Source organism: Mastomys coucha, unplaced genomic scaffold (assembly GCF_008632895.1).
Source record: "Mastomys coucha isolate ucsf_1 unplaced genomic scaffold, UCSF_Mcou_1 pScaffold23, whole genome shotgun sequence".
In the NCBI taxonomy this organism is placed as follows: Eukaryota; Metazoa; Chordata; class Mammalia; order Rodentia; family Muridae; genus Mastomys; species Mastomys coucha.
Window position 1 is genome coordinate 60,999,891 of NW_022196906.1, and position 18,351 is coordinate 61,018,241.

At 37.0% G+C, this 18,351-nt stretch overlaps 1 protein-coding gene across 6 annotated transcripts in view; it reads left to right on the forward strand.

Annotated features, from left to right (window-relative positions):
- The window catches only part of Herc1 (HECT and RLD domain containing E3 ubiquitin protein ligase family member 1), a 166,290-nt gene that overhangs the window by 116,158 nt on the left and 31,781 nt on the right, over positions 1-18,351 (forward strand). For 3 of the 6 annotated variants that reach the window (XM_031346069.1, XM_031346074.1, XM_031346070.1), the window contains exons 43-57: positions 1,715-1,839; positions 3,166-3,386; positions 4,285-4,553; positions 5,295-5,347; positions 5,982-6,182; positions 7,084-7,258; positions 7,986-8,256; positions 8,380-8,593; positions 9,513-9,769; positions 11,017-11,144; positions 12,835-12,962; positions 14,564-14,764; positions 15,925-16,055; positions 17,097-17,296; positions 17,497-17,602. In XM_031346069.1, coding sequence (XP_031201929.1) covers positions 1,715-1,839; positions 3,166-3,386; positions 4,285-4,553; positions 5,295-5,347; positions 5,982-6,182; positions 7,084-7,258; positions 7,986-8,256; positions 8,380-8,593; positions 9,513-9,769; positions 11,017-11,144; positions 12,835-12,962; positions 14,564-14,764; positions 15,925-16,055; positions 17,097-17,296; positions 17,497-17,602 — 2,680 coding nt within the window. The remainder of the gene's footprint in view (positions 1-1,714; positions 1,840-3,165; positions 3,387-4,284; positions 4,554-5,294; positions 5,348-5,981; positions 6,183-7,083; positions 7,259-7,985; positions 8,257-8,379; positions 8,594-9,512; positions 9,770-11,016; positions 11,145-12,834; positions 12,963-14,563; positions 14,765-15,924; positions 16,056-17,096; positions 17,297-17,496; positions 17,603-18,351) is intronic. The other 3 variants (XM_031346075.1, XM_031346071.1, XM_031346073.1) reach the window with 3 other exon arrangements.

The window sequence follows — 18,351 nt, forward strand, 5'->3', positions numbered from 1 at the left end:
GCTCTGAGGGTACTACTTAGTTCATATTGTTGTTCGTCCTAAGGGGCTGCAAACCTCTCAGCTCCATTAGTCCTTTCTCTAACTGCTAGGCGAGTACTCTAACACTGAGACATCTAGATATATTCCCAATTAGATGAATTATAGTATGCTATAGTTTTTACTATCTAGTATTATATGTTCCTTTTCTGTGAAAAGAGTTCTGGAGTATATGTACCCTATAATGAGATATAATAAAATATCCTAAAATTTTCTCTTAAAATCACTTTCCTTTTACAATTCTTATGACTATTTTGTTTTTCTTTTAAAATTTTTACATGTATAAGTATTTTGCCTTCATGTGTGTTTATGCACCACATTCTTGCCTGTTGCCTATAGAATCCAGAAAGGGGTAGGTAAGTTATCAAGGCTTATGTCTCGCACAATATGGAAACTTTTTATAAGTTCCATAAATATTTTCAAACTTTACCTTGAAGTGTCTGTTTCCCCTTGGCACAGACTCTCCCTCACTTCAGTGTTAAGTAGTTAACCATTTAGGGTTTAGTTGGAAGCTACTTTTTCTTTTGCTGTGGGGTTTGTATGATACTCCAGGCTTTACTCTCTAGACAAAGGTCTCTACAAGCCACTTACGCACTTTTGGTCCTGTTTGATTTTGGAGATGGATTAAGCATCATTTTACTGTTGGAAGAATTTAAAATCAGGTAAAATTAATGCACAAGAGCAGTGTATGACATACCTAAAAGTAAAGAGTTTCACACGGGATGAAAAGTGTTTGAAAGTTTTGTCATGGACTAAGGGGATTTATAGTATGCTGGAAACCCCTCGGTTTAATTGCCAGCAACTCTCTTCCACCAAAAATGCTTTATGCAAATCATGTTCATTTTCTCTTTTGATACTGTCAGTATTTTTTTTAAAAGAGATGTTTTTATAGCCAAAGACACTGAGAATGACAAAGCAAGCAAACAAGAAAAACAGTTCTAAACATGTTATGATGGTATTCTATAAAATGTCTTAATTTTAATTTAAAAAGTTTTAAGCCTTAAAAACTTGTTTAAAGAGTGATAGCAAGTAAAGTACTTGCACCCTGAGTTTAATTCCCAGAATCCTTTTTTTTTTTTTTAAAAAAAACCTAGGCATAGCTGGTTGTAGTGGTACATACCTTTAATCCCCACAGGAGGAGGTGGATCTCAATGAGTTTAAGGCTAGCCCGATCTACATATCATGATTTCTAGGCAAGCCAGAGCTAGTTACATAGTGAGATCCTTTTTCAAAACACATACACAAATACACACATGCACACAAATCCCACCATAACCACCACCACCACTGTCACCACCACCCTCACCACCGTCATCTGGATAGGTAGACATGAGTGGATTCTGTCCCAGGATTCAGTAGCCAGCCAGCCAGTCTAGCCTCCTTGGTTAGTGCCAGGGCAGTAAGACACCCCATCTCAGAGGAAAACCAAAACCAAAACCAAATAACAGTTGCTAAGAAACAACACCACATTGTCCTGCCAGCCTCCATACACATTCCCCTGCACCCACATATATATGAACATACACATAGCACACAGACACATGCAGGAGCATACACAAACTATTTTATTCTCTGATATTTGGAGGAAAGGGTAATACCACAAACAAGGTTGTACTTCTGCTTTCTTTACATAAGAGCTTTAAAAAAATTCTTGTTGCCTTCACACTTGCTTTTGTAGCCCTGATAATATGGATCATACAGAGAATGCAGCTTCTGGAAGTGGACCACCAACTAGAGGTCGCTCAACAGTAACAAGAAGGCACAAGTTTGACTTAGCAGCTCGCACACTGCTTGCAAGAGCAGGTAATTATTTTTCACATTCCTCTCTTGGTGAAAGATCTCCTTTAAAAATCATTATAGAAACAGGACTAAAGAAGATACAAACTAAAGAATTAAGTGAACTAGTGATGCTACTATTTAGTGGAACTGCAGTTTGCATATAATTTTGAACTCTGTATAATTTCACTAATCACAGCATGCATTCATAGGATTACCGCTAGGTATTGAAGGCTCTGGTGGCCACTTGCAGATTTTGAAAGATTTTGTAGTTGCTCTCTGCCTTTAGTCAGTTATAATTTGAGGAGTGATGCTGCATATTTAATGTTTAACATCAGTGGTCAGAAGGTTTTAGGAGGTGCACTATACCACACAGAAGTAGACACTGGTTTTTCTGCTATACTCTAGATTTAGAGCCTCACCACTAGGCCTTAGGGAAGCAAGAATAAATTCTCTTAATACATTAGTAAATTCTAGGATTGACTTGAGAGCATGGGAATGTATTTTCTTTTTGTTTGGTGGTTTTTATTATCCTGGCAATTGAAACCAGAACCTTGTACATTCTAAGTAAACATTTGACCACAGAGGTATATCTTTATTCCGTTATTGTATCACCATTCTTCATCAGCATCACCACCATCATCATCACCATCACCATCATCCAGGGCCTTATGCATGCTCGGCAAGTATTCCACCACTAAGCTATATCCTAGCCACATGAAAATATATTTCCCAAACTGGAAACCATATTATCCATTGTTAAAAAGAATTTGATTATTAAAATATCAAACATAGCCGGGCGGTGGTGGCGCACGCCTTTAATCCCAGCACTTGGGAGGCAGAGGCAGGTGGATTTCTGAGTTTGAGGCCAGCCTGGTCTACAGAGTGAGTTCCAGGACAGCCAGGGCTACACAGAGAAACCCTGTCTCGAAAAACCAAAAAAAAAAAAAAAAAAAAATATTAAACATAAGTGATGATTCAGTCATTTATAGGAACCATGAGAAAGGAATTTGAGATTTGCTTAGAAAATATTTAGATATTACGATAAAGTGAAGAGAGTCTGAATTTAAAAAATTGAACCTGGAGGAGTAATAATAGGTGACATTTATAAATTAAATAATATTTATATCTTAAAAATATAACATCTTAAATTTTTTTTTTTGTATGTAGTTACTTACTTAAACGTAAACTAGATAATATCCCTTATATGATAGTTGTAATTTGAGATTTATGGTTTGGAATCCAAAGAAGTAGCTGAGGTAGGTTCTCTTCTGCACATGTGGCAATTAAGAACTGATGAAATAGAATTACTTTATTCATGCAAATAAAACGCCTTTTTTGTTTTGTTCTGAGCGGGGTTATACCGCTCTGTGCAGGCTCACAGGAATCAAAGTCGGAGAGAAGGAATACCTCTGCAGCAGGACCCAGGGGCGTTGTATGACTTTAATTTAGATGAGGAGTTGGAAATTGATCTTGATGATGAAGCAATGGAAGCTATGTTTGGACAAGACCTGAGCAGTGACAATGATATTCTGGGAATGTGGATCCCAGAGGTACTGGATTGGCCTACCTGGGTGTGTGTGACTGCAGCGGGGGCTGCTCTGACTTCTTTCCTGCCCGTCTGTTCACAGCTTACTAACAGTAGCCTTGCCTAGAGTTGAAAGAGTCTCACATCTCATCCTGAGGCTTGGGACTTAATGCTTGAGCATTGCATTGATACCTACATACTGAGAAGAAAGTCTCTTGTTGCTTTCTCTGTGTGACTATTGCTACTCTCCCCAGACTAGATGACTAGAGCCATATTGTGGCAATGCTTCATTGTGATGTTGAAGAGAAATTTCAAAGCTTGACATTAGGCCCTAGTACATTGCTGGGTTATATATGATTGCTTTAATGACATTCCTGTCTGAGTGCATGCTCTTGTCCTTCATAGTTTCTATTTAATCAGTGTAAGGCTCATGTGGAAACCAATGCTTACCCAGGTCTTATAACACCCTCTCATCCAGGGACAAAGTTCATGTAGGCTTATGTATATATACTATTTATCATTACATTTTTATAGGGGAAACCTTCAAGCTCATAGATGTGAGCTTTTATCTACTTGATTAGGTTAATAACATAAATGAAACACAATGGCATCTTAGAAATTCAGAAAATAGGTCTTATTTTATGGCCAGGTAAAAAGTGTTTTCACTTGAGAATTTTTTTAACGGTTTGAGACAGATTTAAATTATTAAATTCCTTTTTTTTTTTCAGCAGAATAATCTTAATTTATAACTTAAGCAAATAGAAAAAAGCAAAGAACACCTTCAGATTGTGTGGTCTGAATTCTGACTTGAAAGAAAATTACGTAGCACTAATGAACATCGTTGAACTATTGTAGGATATTAAAAAAATACTAGTTCTATATCATAAATAATCTACCTCTTACCCTAAATTGACTATGATTTGGTATAAAATCATTTTGTACAGCATGTTTGTGAGTCTGAAGACAGGGAAGAAGTGGTCGTGTGTGAACTTTGCGATTGTAACGTCGTCAGCTTCAACCAGCACATGAAGAGAAACCACCCTGGCTGTGGGCGCAGTGCAAACCGCCAGGGGTATCGCAGCAATGGCTCTTATGTGGATGGCTGGTTTGGTGGTGAATGTGGGAGTGGAAATCCATACTACCTGTTGTGTGGCAGCTGCAGGGAGAAGTACTTAGCCCTGAAGACCAAGACCAAGACTACAAATTCTGAAAGGTACCAGCTTCCTTGGATGAAAACATCTCTCTCTGTTCAAACATAGAAACTGCATCTCTCTCTCTCTCTCTCTCTCTCTCTCTCTCTCTCTCTCTCTCTCTTTCTCTGTCTCTCTTTTATGTAAAGAATTAATTTGACTGAATTGGGGGCAGAGCTTGTGAAGGTCAAGGGATTCCATTCTCAGGAGATTTGGGGGCCATTTTTGTTCTTTTGGTACCCCAGGAATGGCAGGTACGCATGGCAGCAGACCCTTCATGACAGTTTCACAGGTTGACAGGTTGTGATCAGGGTCCTCATTTTAATTCTCAGAGGTGTAGAATCAAGTTTTCAAATGGATGTTTCCAGCATATTTCTGTTAAATTAACTATATATACTGTTTTGTTTAAATGAGCTTCTGGGGGGTAATAAAAGAGACTTTCTTCATATATTTAGCCTCTAGTTCTACAACTGTTAAGTCTTTGGTGCTTTGTAGGACAGAGTTTGATTGAAAAAGTTATTGAAGGTAATCAGAAATGTCCCTAGGGGGTTTTTTTGGTTAGTTTGTTTGTTTGTTTTGGTAAAGCAGCCATTGATCTGTAAATGTGTGTACAAACGGTGGTTTTTACTGCATTTGTCCCATAACACAAGACATTTTTACTTTTTGCTGCTTTATTAATGAACTCTTATAATATTCTAATGACTTAATTTGCATTTGGGTACTAACTTTTATATAAAACACGATATTCTTCATGTTTGGTGCAGGTACAAGGGACAAGCTCCAGATCTAATTGGCAAGCAGGACAGTGTGTATGAAGGTAGTTGTTTGTTTTGAGAGCTTCCTTATCTTATATGTATTTTTATGTATACTTCTTGCTTAACATCTGCTACTAAACTTTACCATCATGTATGTTTGTGTTTATGTACATATTAACTAGAGCTTTTCCTAAGTGGATCTGAATGAGGTTGTTTGATAACAGCATTCCACACTTGAGAGTTATAGGAGAAAGAAAGAGCCCAAACTCAAATGTCAGCTTTCCATAAAGTGGTCATTTGTTTGGAGGATTTTTTTTTCCAGAATAGGAAAAAAAAAATAACATTTTAAAGTTTTTCTATCCTAATTGTGGTAAAAAATGAGTGGAAATGTGGGAAAGAAATTGAAATGAGTATAATTTGTTTTCTAGAGCATTCATTTGCTCAAATACATACTAGCTGAGCCATCTATGATCAGTTATTGCATTTCTTTCAATGGATCTTATTCCACTCCCCTTTCCAGTAGTCTCACATGCCTCAGAAATGCAGCTTGCTCGGGTCTCCAGGAGATGGCGCTATATTCATTTTGTGGGCTTCCTTGAACATTTTAGATAATTTTAGATTTATCTTAAAATAATCACTCTTAGCAGAACTATGCCATGTTTATGTTTACATGCCATATATTTATTTAAATTCCAGAAGACTGGGACATGTTAGATGTTGATGAAGATGAAAAACTAACAGGTGAAGAAGAATTTGAATTGCTTGCTGGACCACTTGGTTTAAATGACCGGCGCATTGTGCCAGAACCAGTTCAGTTCCCTGACAGTGACCCACTGGGAGCATCAGTAGCAATGGTCACAGCTACCAACAGTATGGAAGAGACTCTGATGCAAATTGGTAAGCTGAAAGGCTGATTATCATTAATTTTTTTGTCTATTTTAATATTTTTTTAGGTAAATAGTAAAAATAATGGTTTAGCCCCACCTCATACCAGCAAGTCTTTTTGGCCATCTGGCGAGGAAGGAATACTGAATATAGGTCAGAGGTTTGACATGAGGTTTTTGTTTTGTTTTGTTTTGGTTTTTTTGGTTTTGTTTTGTTTTGTTTATTCTTTTCCATCTCATTTTTAGACAGGGTCTTTCACTGAACCAAATTGGAGCTAGTTGATTTGGCTACATTGGCCAAGTTCACATTTGTACCGCCCCTTCCCCCCAAACCTCCACCATCAAAATTTAAAAATTGGCACTATCGATGACTTAGTTTTTTATTTGTACTCAAAGCATATCTTATTTCTATCTTTCCTGGCACTGGAGAGCTGGCACATGGCTAAGAGCATTGTTGCTCTTGTAAGAAGATCCTGGGTTCTGTTCCCAGCTCCTACATGGCTGCTTATGTCTGTAACTCCAGTTCCAAGGGATTTGATGCCCTCTTCTGTCTTCCTTTGGCACTGCACACACATGGAGCACATACATACATGTAGGCAAAATACTCATGTATATAAGATAAAAACAAATAAAATACTTTTTAAACACCATGTCTTTCCTGTATCTCTTAATATCAGAGGTAGCACATAAGAAGAATAAAGAAAAAAACATGTATTTAATGGAAATCTCTTCTATTAACTCAGAAATCTTAAGTTTAATATCTTAAGGGATTTTTTTACTAGTTCTAGGTGAGCAAAGCTTGTCTTGCTATATTTCTCTGCAGACTAGAACTTACATAAAACAAGGGAGAAAAATTCAGTAGTCCAGATACTTTATCTTACTTTGTTGAAAACTGAACAAAATCCTGCTTTCAGGTTGCCATGGGTCTGTGGAAAAGAGTTCCTCTGGAAGAGTAACCTTAGGAGAGCAGGCAGCAGCCCTTGCAAATCCTCATGACCGGGTGGTGGCTTTAAGGAGGGTGACTGCTGCCGCGCAAGTCCTTCTGGCCAGAACCATGGTCATGCGAGCACTGTCTCTTCTCTCAGTCAGGTAAGTATTATTGTGTCGAGTAATGCAGTTAGATTCTGATATATTTCACACAGGAGCCTGGTAGGGGATATGACAGAATTTTTAAAACTTGTAAATATATTGTTGAATAAATTTAGATTAGTCTTAACCATTATTGGTATTTATTTAGCTAATACTTTACTTTTTTAGGGTGAAATAACGCCAATTTAGTAACAGTCAGCTGCATATCTTTTTGTTGTTGTTCCAGAAACTGGAAATTAAACTGTTTAGTTGGTACTAGGTAGAAATTAAAGAGTGAACTAGTGTTTCTGCAGAACTCATATAAAGAATAATAGATAAAACTAATGTATAGCTTAGACAATAGACAGTGGCTACTTCTGAAGACACAGTGGCTGTGAGGAGCCCTCAGCAAGCTTCTGAGGTCCTGCTAGAGTTAGTTCTGTCTCATAACTCAGAGAATGGCTACATGGGCATTTCCAGAATGAAAGGTTATGTTCTGTGAACATTCCTAATGTCATCTCCCAGTGATTTAGTGATAACTCTTATAGTTATACAATATTCATTAAGAAGAAAAAGTGTAGAAGATCATTTCAATTTTACATCATGTTTTGATATAAGGACATATATAATGGTACAGCTTTTGTTTGATTTGGGTTTTTGATGATGAAGATGGTTATGTATGTGGGGTTCAAGACTACCCCTTAAGAAATCTGTTTTGTCTATCTGAAGTGCTGTCTTTTCCTGACAGTGGTTCCAGTTGTAGCCTGGCTGCTGGTCTTGAATCTCTGGGGTTAACAGATATTCGTACACTGGTTCGGTTAATGTGCTTAGCTGCAGCTGGGAGAGCTGGCCTTTCCACCAGCCCTTCTGCCATAGCCAGTACCTCAGAACGTTCACGGGGTGGACACAGCAAGGCCAGCAAGCCCATTTCTTGCCTGGCCTACCTGAGCACAGCAGTGGGATGCCTGGCATCAAATACTCCAAGTGCTGCAAAGCTTCTGGTACAGCTGTGTACACAGGTAAGGTAGCTTCAGGAATTCTCCTGCTTTGTTTTTCCCAGGGATTCTTAAAACACTTTGAAATTAAATCTTTTGTTTCAAAAACATGTAAAAATTAAACCATTTGTCCTGATTGCTCTTCAGAACTTGATTTCTGCTGCAACAGGTGTCAATCTCACCACAGTGGATGATCCAATTCAGCGGAAGTTTCTACCCAGCTTTCTCCGTGGAATTGCTGAAGAGAATAAGCTTGTAACCTCCCCAAACTTTGTTGTAACTCAAGCCCTTGTGGCATTATTGGCAGACAAAGGGGCCAAACTGAGACCTAATTATGATAAGACAGAAATAGAAAAGAAAGGTAGGTTTCATACTATTTGAATACAATCTTCTATAGATTAAAATCATGTCTTCAGAGGTGTGGTTTTGCATTTTTGTGTGTAATAAAGGACATTTCTTAAGTTTGGAATATAAAAAATTTACAGAGATAGCTTTGGGGTTTTTGTGTGTGTTTGTTTTTGAGATAGGGTATAATTATGTAATCCCAGGTTAGCGTCTCACCAGCAGTCCTCCTGTGTGCCTCTTGAGTGCTGTCATTACAAGTTTGTACAGACATTGGAGTGAGTATTAGAAAATGTACCAGGTAGTGTAGTTACAGATAATGGCTTATATTAACATACATGATAGGGTTCTTTAATACAATTTAAGTAGAAATAGTATGGAAGATAACACTTTGAAAGGACTACTTATATTACTATTTAACCTTCACTCCAGTCAAGCACATTTTAAGTGAGATTGGTGGGCTTTGGGATCGATTGATTTAGTTCCTTTACTAGATGTTAAGATTCAGTTTTCAAAATTATTTATTTGGTACTGAGTATTGGAACCCAAGGCCTAGCACATTCTGAGCATGTGCTCTATTACTGCATTGTAACCCTGGTAATATCACTGCTAAGCTGTTTTTTCTTTTAAGCAGCAGACACTAGATTGTTCTTCTTAAGGGCCCATTGCCTTTGCATGGCCAGAAGATTATGTCTGTTGTATTTCCAGTCTAAGTTCTTAGATCAGGACTGTTTATTTGTGTATAATAAAATATTTGTTTGCAATGAATCAGATTTATTATAGAATTTTATGTGAAATACTTTCTATCTTATATGCATATCTTAGTAAAGTGATTACTTATAAAAGCTAATTTATACAAGAAATGGGTTAACCCATTTTTGTTTGTTCATCACCACCAACTCTCACCTGGGCATCATTTCATTGTTTTGTTTAAGCAGGTTTTATTGCCCAATTGTATGCCCATCCTTCCTATGATCCTTCTGCTGTAGGCCCTCTGGAGCTGGCTAATGCCCTGGCAGCCTGCTGCCTCTCCTCTAGGCTATCCTCACAGCATAGGCAATGGGCTGCTCAACAGCTTGTGCGCACTCTTGCTGCACATGACCGTGACAACCAAACTGCTCCACAAACCCTCGCTGATATGGGAGGAGATCTCAGAAAATGCTCGTTTATCAAGTTGGAGGCTCACCAAAACCGAGTATGTATTTTGAAATCAAATGTTTTAATTAGGGGCTGGAGAGATGGCTCAGTGGTTAAGAGCACTGACTGCTCTTCCGAAAGTCCTGAGTTCAAATCCCAGCAACCACATGGTGGCTCACAACCATCTATAATGAGATCTGATTCCCTCTTCTGGTTTGTCTGAAAACAGCTACTGTGTACTTACATAAAATAAATAAATAAATAAATAATGTTTTAATTACCTGTCAGACTTCTCAGAGTATAAGTTTCCATATCTCTGTGTCTTTTTTTCTCACACACATATACGCAATTACTAAGATTTGCCTAGTAGTTGCTAATTCTAGTTTCTTTGTGTGTGGGTTAACAGAAAAAAATCAGTATCTAAAAGATAAAGACTTATCTATGTAACAAGTACCTGATACACTGTAGCTGATTAATCTAGTAGGCCCTGAATTTTTAGGAAGCAAGTACTAAAATGAATTAATCGATTTAAAAATCACTACATAGTCTATATTACTTTTAAAATATATACTTAAAATTTTTTAGATTTTTTTTTTTTAATGTGTGTAGAAGGGTAGAAGGGGTTTGTGCATGTGAGTACAGAGCCCATGGAGGCTAGAGTTATCAGATGACCCCAGAACTAGAGTTCCAGGTGATTGTGAACTGTCCAGTGTGGATGCTAGGAGCAAACTTGGGTCCTTTGTAAGAGCAATATAGGCCTTGTAGCCACTGAGCCATCCTCAGTCCCTTAGGAGGTCCACACTGACATGAGTGCCATCTGGAAGGGATGTGAAAATGTGTGTGGCAGCTTGCTCCGCCTCTTGGGGTCATTCCTCTCAGCATGTGCCAGTGTTTATCTTTACTGAATTAAATATTTAGACAAGATTTTAGTAGAGAGCTAGGTAAGGTGGTTCATTAGGTAAAAGTACTTACCACCAAGCCTGATGTGACCCAAGAGGAACCATAATAGAGGAGAGAGAATGGACTCCCTCAATTGTGACTGCAACATGTTCACTATGGCATGTGTGTTCTCCCTATAGAGATGAAAATAAAAGTTTATTAAAAAGACTTTAATATGTCTTAAGTAATTTGTGGGAGATTGAGCATAGTACTCTAAAGCTATACTTCAAATAGCTATTTTACCAGACATTTAGGAAATGAAACTACTTAGGTCAAATAACATGGATTTTTTTTTTAATAGATTTTCATATGATGAAGTCCTTTAAATCAAATTTTGGCTTAGCTTATCTCTCTTAATTTTTCTAGGTAATGACGTGTGTTTGGTGTAATAAAAAAGGCCTATTGGCTACCAGTGGCAATGATGGCACTATTCGGGTGTGGAATGTTACCAAGAAGCAGTACTCACTACAGCAGACCTGTGTGTTCAATAGACTGTAAGTGCTTGCTTGTTCCACTGGTGTAAAACTGGGGCAATCTTTAGCATGGCTCACCTTGGTTTTATGTTAATGTAGTCCATTCTCATTAAAACTTTAAAGGTTTTTCTATTAGAATAATATTTCTAAGTCTCCAGAATGTATATTTAACTGTCCATGGAAATCAGGAAATAAAACTTAAAATTCTATTTAGAACATAGCTTACTAGCAAATATATATTTAGTTATATCAAGCAGTATACTAATTTTCATTAGTCTTCAGTGGTTATTTGGGAATTAGAGTAGTTGCTTTTGTGTCAACATAAAGTTGCAACTTTATAGTTCTGTAGCTAGCTATAGGTATTTCTTTTTTTTAAAAAAATGATTTAATAAGGGAGCTGGAAAGATGGCTCAGTGGTTAAGAGCACTGACTGCTCTTCCAGAGGTCCTGAGTTCAAATCCCAGCAACCACATGGTGGCTCACAACCATCCGTAATGAGATCTGACACCCTCTTCTGGAATGTCTGAAGACAGCTACAGTGTACTTACATATAGTAAATAAATAAATCTTTTAAAAATGATTTAATAAATTTTATTATAAAAATTTTCAAATAAAACAATCACCCATTGAAATTAACCAAGCCTAAGATGCACTGACCTTCTGTTCAGGCAGACAACCACATAGAACAGCAGCCGTGAAGCTTTGCAGTAGGTTTTACTCTCATGCTACTGAATATATTATTATGTGCTTACCAACCCAAAAAAGGGAAACTCCACAACAGAGTTAGAACTAAAACATAATTGGCTTTTTTTCTTCCTGTATAACTCGTGTCATTACCCATATTTAGTCCTTCCTCATCTCCTAATATTTAATCTTGTTGCTATCTTTTCTATAGATTATACTATACCCACACATATATTTCTTTTGCATATATACATATATTATTGGCCAAATTCCACATATGAAGAAAATCATGTGTTTTTTTTTCTCTTTATGAGATTGTTTGACTTCACATGATATTATACATTCTAAGTCCATCCATTTTCTTACAAATTTTATCATACATTTTTATTTAGAACTGAGTATTATTCTATTATATATATATATGTATATAGATATATATACATATATATATATACCAGATTTTTATTACCCATTCAGCTTTTGATAGATAACTAGGTTGTTTCCAATTCTTTGTTACAGTTAAAAAAAAAAGAGGCTGTAAATATGTGAGTATAGATATGGTAGTAGCAGAGTATAGAGTTCTCAGTATATATGCCCAGGAGGTAGCTGGGCCATATGATAGTTATGTTTTTAATTTTTGAGAACTCTCCAAACTAATTTCCAAAGTAGCTGATTAATTTACATCACCACCAACAGTAAATTTGGTAAAGTTTCTTTCTCTCCACAGGCATTCCTTTTCTAAGATATTTTGTATAAGTTTGGCATACAGAAATCAGTATTCTTTGAATAGTAACTCTGTCTACAACCCATATAAATTCTGAAGGTCTTTGCTGACAGATTCTGTCGTAATAATGAGTAGTCAAAGCATTCTTTCACAGTTGATATTTTCTCTGTGGTAACAAGTACTGTTGACTAAAAATATCCTATGTTAACAGTCTGTATGTACCCCTGGCTTCAAGGTTTGAAATGCAGCTTACTAAATTCAGAAATGGAGATGGAAATTGCATACTCATCTGTTGCATTTTAGGGAAGGGGATGCTGAGGAAAGCCTTGGATCACCCAGCGACCCAAGCTTCTCACCTGTTTCCTGGAGTATCAGTGGCAAATACCTTGCTGGGGCTTTGGAAAAGATGGTTAATATCTGGCAAGTTAATGGTAAGAGTCTTGCAACTGCAGTGGGTACTCAGCCTCCCTTTCACTTAGTCTTGGAAGCATTTGCTTCTCTTTACCTGGAAATCCATGAACTGTTCTATGAAAATACTGCACAGGATGTACTTCCTGGATGTTTCAGGTACCTACTCGTGTAAGCCAAAACTTCTTTTAATGTAGCAGTAAGTAGGCTTTTTTAAGCTATGTAATTTTCAGTCACTTGAAGTAGCTCTATCATTTATGTTTCTTTCAGAGATAAATTCGGTGGTTTACACTTACTTTTTTCTCCCTCCCTCTGTCTGTCCCTCCCTCCCTCCCTCTCTCTTTCTCTCTCTCTCTCTCACTCTCTTCCTTCCTTCCTTCTTCTCTTTTTTTTCTTTCTTCCCTCCTTTCTTCCCTCCTTCCTTTCTTTCTTTCTTTCTTTCTTTCTTTCTTTCTTTCTTTCTTTCTTTCTTCCTTTCTTTCTTTCTCTCTCTCTCTCTCTCTCTCTCTCTCTCTCTCTCTCTTTCTTTCCTTCTTTCTTTCTTTCTTTCTTTCTTTCTGTGTATACATCTGCCAGGGTGCATGTATGGAGGTTGGAAAACAACTTGACATTGGTTTTCTCCTTCTACCTTGTGGATCCTAGGGATTGAATGTAGGTCATTAGGCTTAGCAGCAAGTGCCTTTACCCACAAAGCCATCTCACTCATCCTTTATCAAATTTTATTGTATCCCTCTAGGGGATAAAAAAATATTGTTGTAATTGTAGACTTACTATATTTGTTTATTATTACATATTTAAGAAATGGCTATTATTCACATAGTAGAGGAGTAGCTAGCTAGTCTTAGTTGTAGGTAAATTATTCATATCAAGTGAGGTTTCAATAGTTATTACAAATCACTGAGCATAATGGCTCATGGAATTTTAGTACTTGAGGATGGAGGCAGGAGGATTGCTGGAAGTTGGACTACATTGTGATGCCTGTGTCAAAAACAAGTAAAGTAAAAACCGAAGTGCCTTGGTGCTGTTGCCTTCAGCCTTCTCCCAGTGTCCTGGGAAAGAAAACATGTGCCAATGTGCCAGCAATAGGAAAGCACTTAAGTGTTTGCCATTGCTAGTAAATTTATTCCTTTATTCTGTCATTTGTAGAAGTTCTTTGTTCTGTAAGTAGTTAAAAACTGTTGACTTAAATGATACACAAGACATGAATAAGATTTTGTTTTCACAGACCTTTAGATTCATAAGCTATTATGAATTGGAAGAGTGTATTAGCAATTAGCTAAAAAAATTTTCTTGTTCTTTTTTGAAATTTCTATTTATTCTTTTTGGATATACATACATACATACATACATACATATATATATATGAGAGAGAGAGAGAGAGAGAGAGAGAGAGAGAGAGAGAGAGAGAGAGAGATTTATCCCTCACTGGATCCCATGCCAGCCAAGGATCTATCTATCTATCTATCTATCTATCTATCTATCTATCTATCTATCTATCTATCTATCTATCTATCTATCTTTATATGGGATGTGTAAATTAGAGTGTCCTTGAACTTACAGAGATACACCTGGCACAAATTCTTTTTTTTAAGAGTAAAATGGGTTAACATTTCTCCCTCTGTAGGAGGAAAAGGATTAGTAGATATTCAGCCTCACTGGGTATCTGCCCTGGCTTGGCCAGAAGAAGGTCCAGCCTCAGCCTGGTCAGGAGAGTCTCCAGAGTTATTGCTGGTGGGACGGATGGATGGATCTCTAGGACTGATTGAAGTTGTTGATGTGTCCACTATGCACCGCCGAGAACTGGAACACTGCTATCGGAAGGATGGTAAGACATTTTACTAGTCAAGAAAGTAGATACATAGACAACAAGGTTAGGGTGGACTGTAAATGCTGAGTGGGTGTTACTCTGGGTTTGTTTTCTAACATTTCCACTAGGTATTTGATTTTAATTAGTAATTGAATTGAAATCTGTTTCTCTACCCCTTTGTCTCTCTCCCAGAGGGAAATTTCATTGTGTTACACCATATTAACCATTCATTAACCTTTGTGTGAATGATTGAACATTTATAACAAAGTGCAAATATCCCTTAAAAGTTAGAACTGTGGAATAGGAGGAATCATTAGTAGAAACAAGTTGTTAACACCTAGGTAAATTAAGGAAATAGGGGAAGATAGAGAAAGAAGGTCCCTGGACTCAGCAGATGACACAAAGTTTGCCTCTGTTTTTTTCTTACTGAGTACCTTTGAGTAAATGCATGTCTTACTAGCAGTTTTTATTAGTTATTTGGGGAAAACAAGTAATTCAGAGGTCACAGTACTGATTTGTATGATACTCTGTTTGACAGAATTGTTTGTTATGTTTTGGGCTTGGGTTCTTTACAATCCACTTTAAAAATTTGATAATAACTTCAGAGGGTTCAAATGTTAAAAAATTTTAAAAGGCGTAGAAGGAAAATCTTCCCATCTGCTACCCCCAAATAGTAGGTACTATTTTCTACTTCTCAGCCTTACAGTGTACAGAAAGCAATGGAATTAGAGGCTAGGATAGTCTTGAGAGCCTAGGAACACTTGACTATGACATCAGGAGGCATCAAGATGATTTTCTATGTCTTATGCTACTTCACTGCTCAGTTTCGTAGTAGATTCTTTTGCAAAAGAAGAACATGGTACAGTGCCTTAATACCAACCAAATTGTTATTGTCTTTGAAAAACAAAAGACAAAAAAAAACCAAACAACAACTTAAAAACCCTCCTAGGAAAGAATAAAATGTTAGAAGTAATGTCATTTCTTTCACTCACAACTAACATTCTCAAAGTGGGCTCTATCAGCACTCTGCCACAGGCACTAATTGCTTAGCTTTATAGAAGTTTCCTTGCTGTGGTGGTCAAAGCACAGTTTTTTTGGTTTTTTGTTTTGTGTTTTCAAAGCATCTACTTAGGTTTCTAGATAGTGACAAACCCATTCTTGTGTTTTTATCACGGTAGTATCTGTCACTTGCATTGCTTGGTTCAGTGAAGACAGACCATTTGCAGTAGGATATTTTGATGGAAAATTGCTAATGGGAACAAAAGAACCACTTGAGAAAGGAGGCATTGTTCTTATTGATGCGCATAAGGTAAAGACCATCATCTTTTCCATGGCTGCTTTCCTTTTTCTGTTCGTTTTTAATTGTGGTTTGGAAGTAGTATCCTCACCAGTATTTCGCATTGCTCCTGATTTAATTTCCTATCACTACACAAAGTCTTTGTGGCCATGGCTTCACATGAAAAATAATGTTTTTCATTTAAAAAAAAAAAGCTACATAAGAAATCAGAAGAGTGAAATAGGAGGGCCCTGGGAATATCTCCTGCCCAGTGTCCCCATTAATGCCAGAACATCCACAGATGAAAGGTGACAGGTTTTCACTCCTGGTGTTTACAGGGCCACCTAGGCAAGTGACACAAATGCACAAAACCAAGACTTTGAAGATGTGGAAGGAGGGTTATAAAAAATACAGATGGCTTGACAAATGGTTCAAAGTTTAAGAGTACTACCTAGGCTCCCTTAGGATCCAGGTTTCAATTCCCAGTATTTAATATGGCAGTTCACAGCCAACTGTAACTCCAGTTCCAGGGGTTCTTGTGCCCTCTTCTGGCCTCTACAGACACCAGGCATGCACATAGTGGACAGACATACATGCAGGCAAAATACTCATATGCATAAATAAAAATTATAAAAAATTAAAAGTAGAAAAGTACAGTTATCAAAACACATAAACATAAAACATTCCCTAGGCTCTCATAAGCATTTTCACTAATTTGGGGTGAGGGATCCTTTATTTTCGCTTTTGTGTCTCCATCTTTTTCACATTATAATGATTACCAGTCAATAAAATGATTCAATAATATACACATGCAAAAAAGGTACTATATCTTTTCAGAGCCATATTTTCATAATTTATATAACCTAACATTTAGTTTTGCTGTAACATATATAATGTAGACTGTATTTAAGATCAAGTTGATTAAGATTAGGAATGATGTGGAACTATCTTATTCATATAGAAATCTTAATTTTAATGCAATTGAGTTAATAGAAGCACCACCCATAAACTAAGGAATATAAAGTATGTACTGTGAAGCGAGTATTACTCTGATTTTTTCCCTATAATTTTAAGGAAACTCTTGTTAGTATGAAATGGGACCCAACAGGCCATATTCTCATGACATGTGCCAAAGAAGAAAATGTGAAACTCTGGGGGCCTGTTTCAGGATGCTGGCGCTGTCTGCATTCACTCTGCCATCCATCCACTGTAAATGGCATCGCATGGTGCAGCCTTCCAGGGAAAGGATCCAAGATGCAGTTACTGATGGCCACGTATGTTATAAATTTGTGTGTTTGTTGATTTTTATGGTAGTGTAGACTATTACTTGGCAATAGTTTGACTTTCCAATGATCTTGATTTAGTGTCTATTACTAGTTTTATAATGTGTAATGTCATAAAATTACCTGAGGGAAATGAAGAACAGATTTTTAGATTTTCACTTGGTATGTTCTTTTGTGATTTTTCTTTTAAGTGGTTGTCAAAATGGCTTAGTGTGTGTTTGGCGTATTCCTCAAGATACCACACAGACCAGTATGACTAGCTCAGAAGGATGGTGGGACCAGGAATCAAATTGTCAGGTAATGCATGGCTGTGTAAGACTTTATCTGAAACCATAATACATAACTCCTCACTGAAGTATTTACTCCTACACCTGAAGGCCATGATCATTAGGAAATGTAAATAATTGTTGTCATTGTACACTCTCTAAGTTCATGCAGTTTTGGTCACAGTGATGTGTTTAATGCATATTGAGTGGTGATGTTGGTGATGAATAAAATGGATGTTGTGGATATACTAATCCTGAGTGAAGTCTGGTACAGTGGAGTGACACTGGGAGTTCCCATCCAGAGTGTCTGCTACCAGTGTCAGAATTTCACCTGCACAGAATGATTATTTTGAAAGAAAAGTCACAAGCTTAATACTTAGAAAAGCATCTAGACAAGGCACATAAACTCATGAATCAGGAAGTATGGAATAACAAAAGCATAGACAAAAACCTCATGATGCATGTGTAATTCATCTCAAACCAGACTTTTAAAACTTTTCCCACTCACAACCTCTTCCTCTAAGAAACTTTTACACAGCCTGGTGTGGATACATAAGTTAATTAAAAAATCATAATGAAGTTTACTTTAGAAAAATTCTGTGGTATACATCTGATATTTTCATTTATTAAAGGAAAGCAAATTTACATACTTATGGAATACATGTGCCTGTTTGTTTTTACATTAAAGAATAAAATCTCAGTCAGGGGGTGTTGGCACACGCCTTTTAATCCCAGCACTTGGGAGGCAGAGGCAGGCAGATTTCTGAGTTCAAGGCCAGC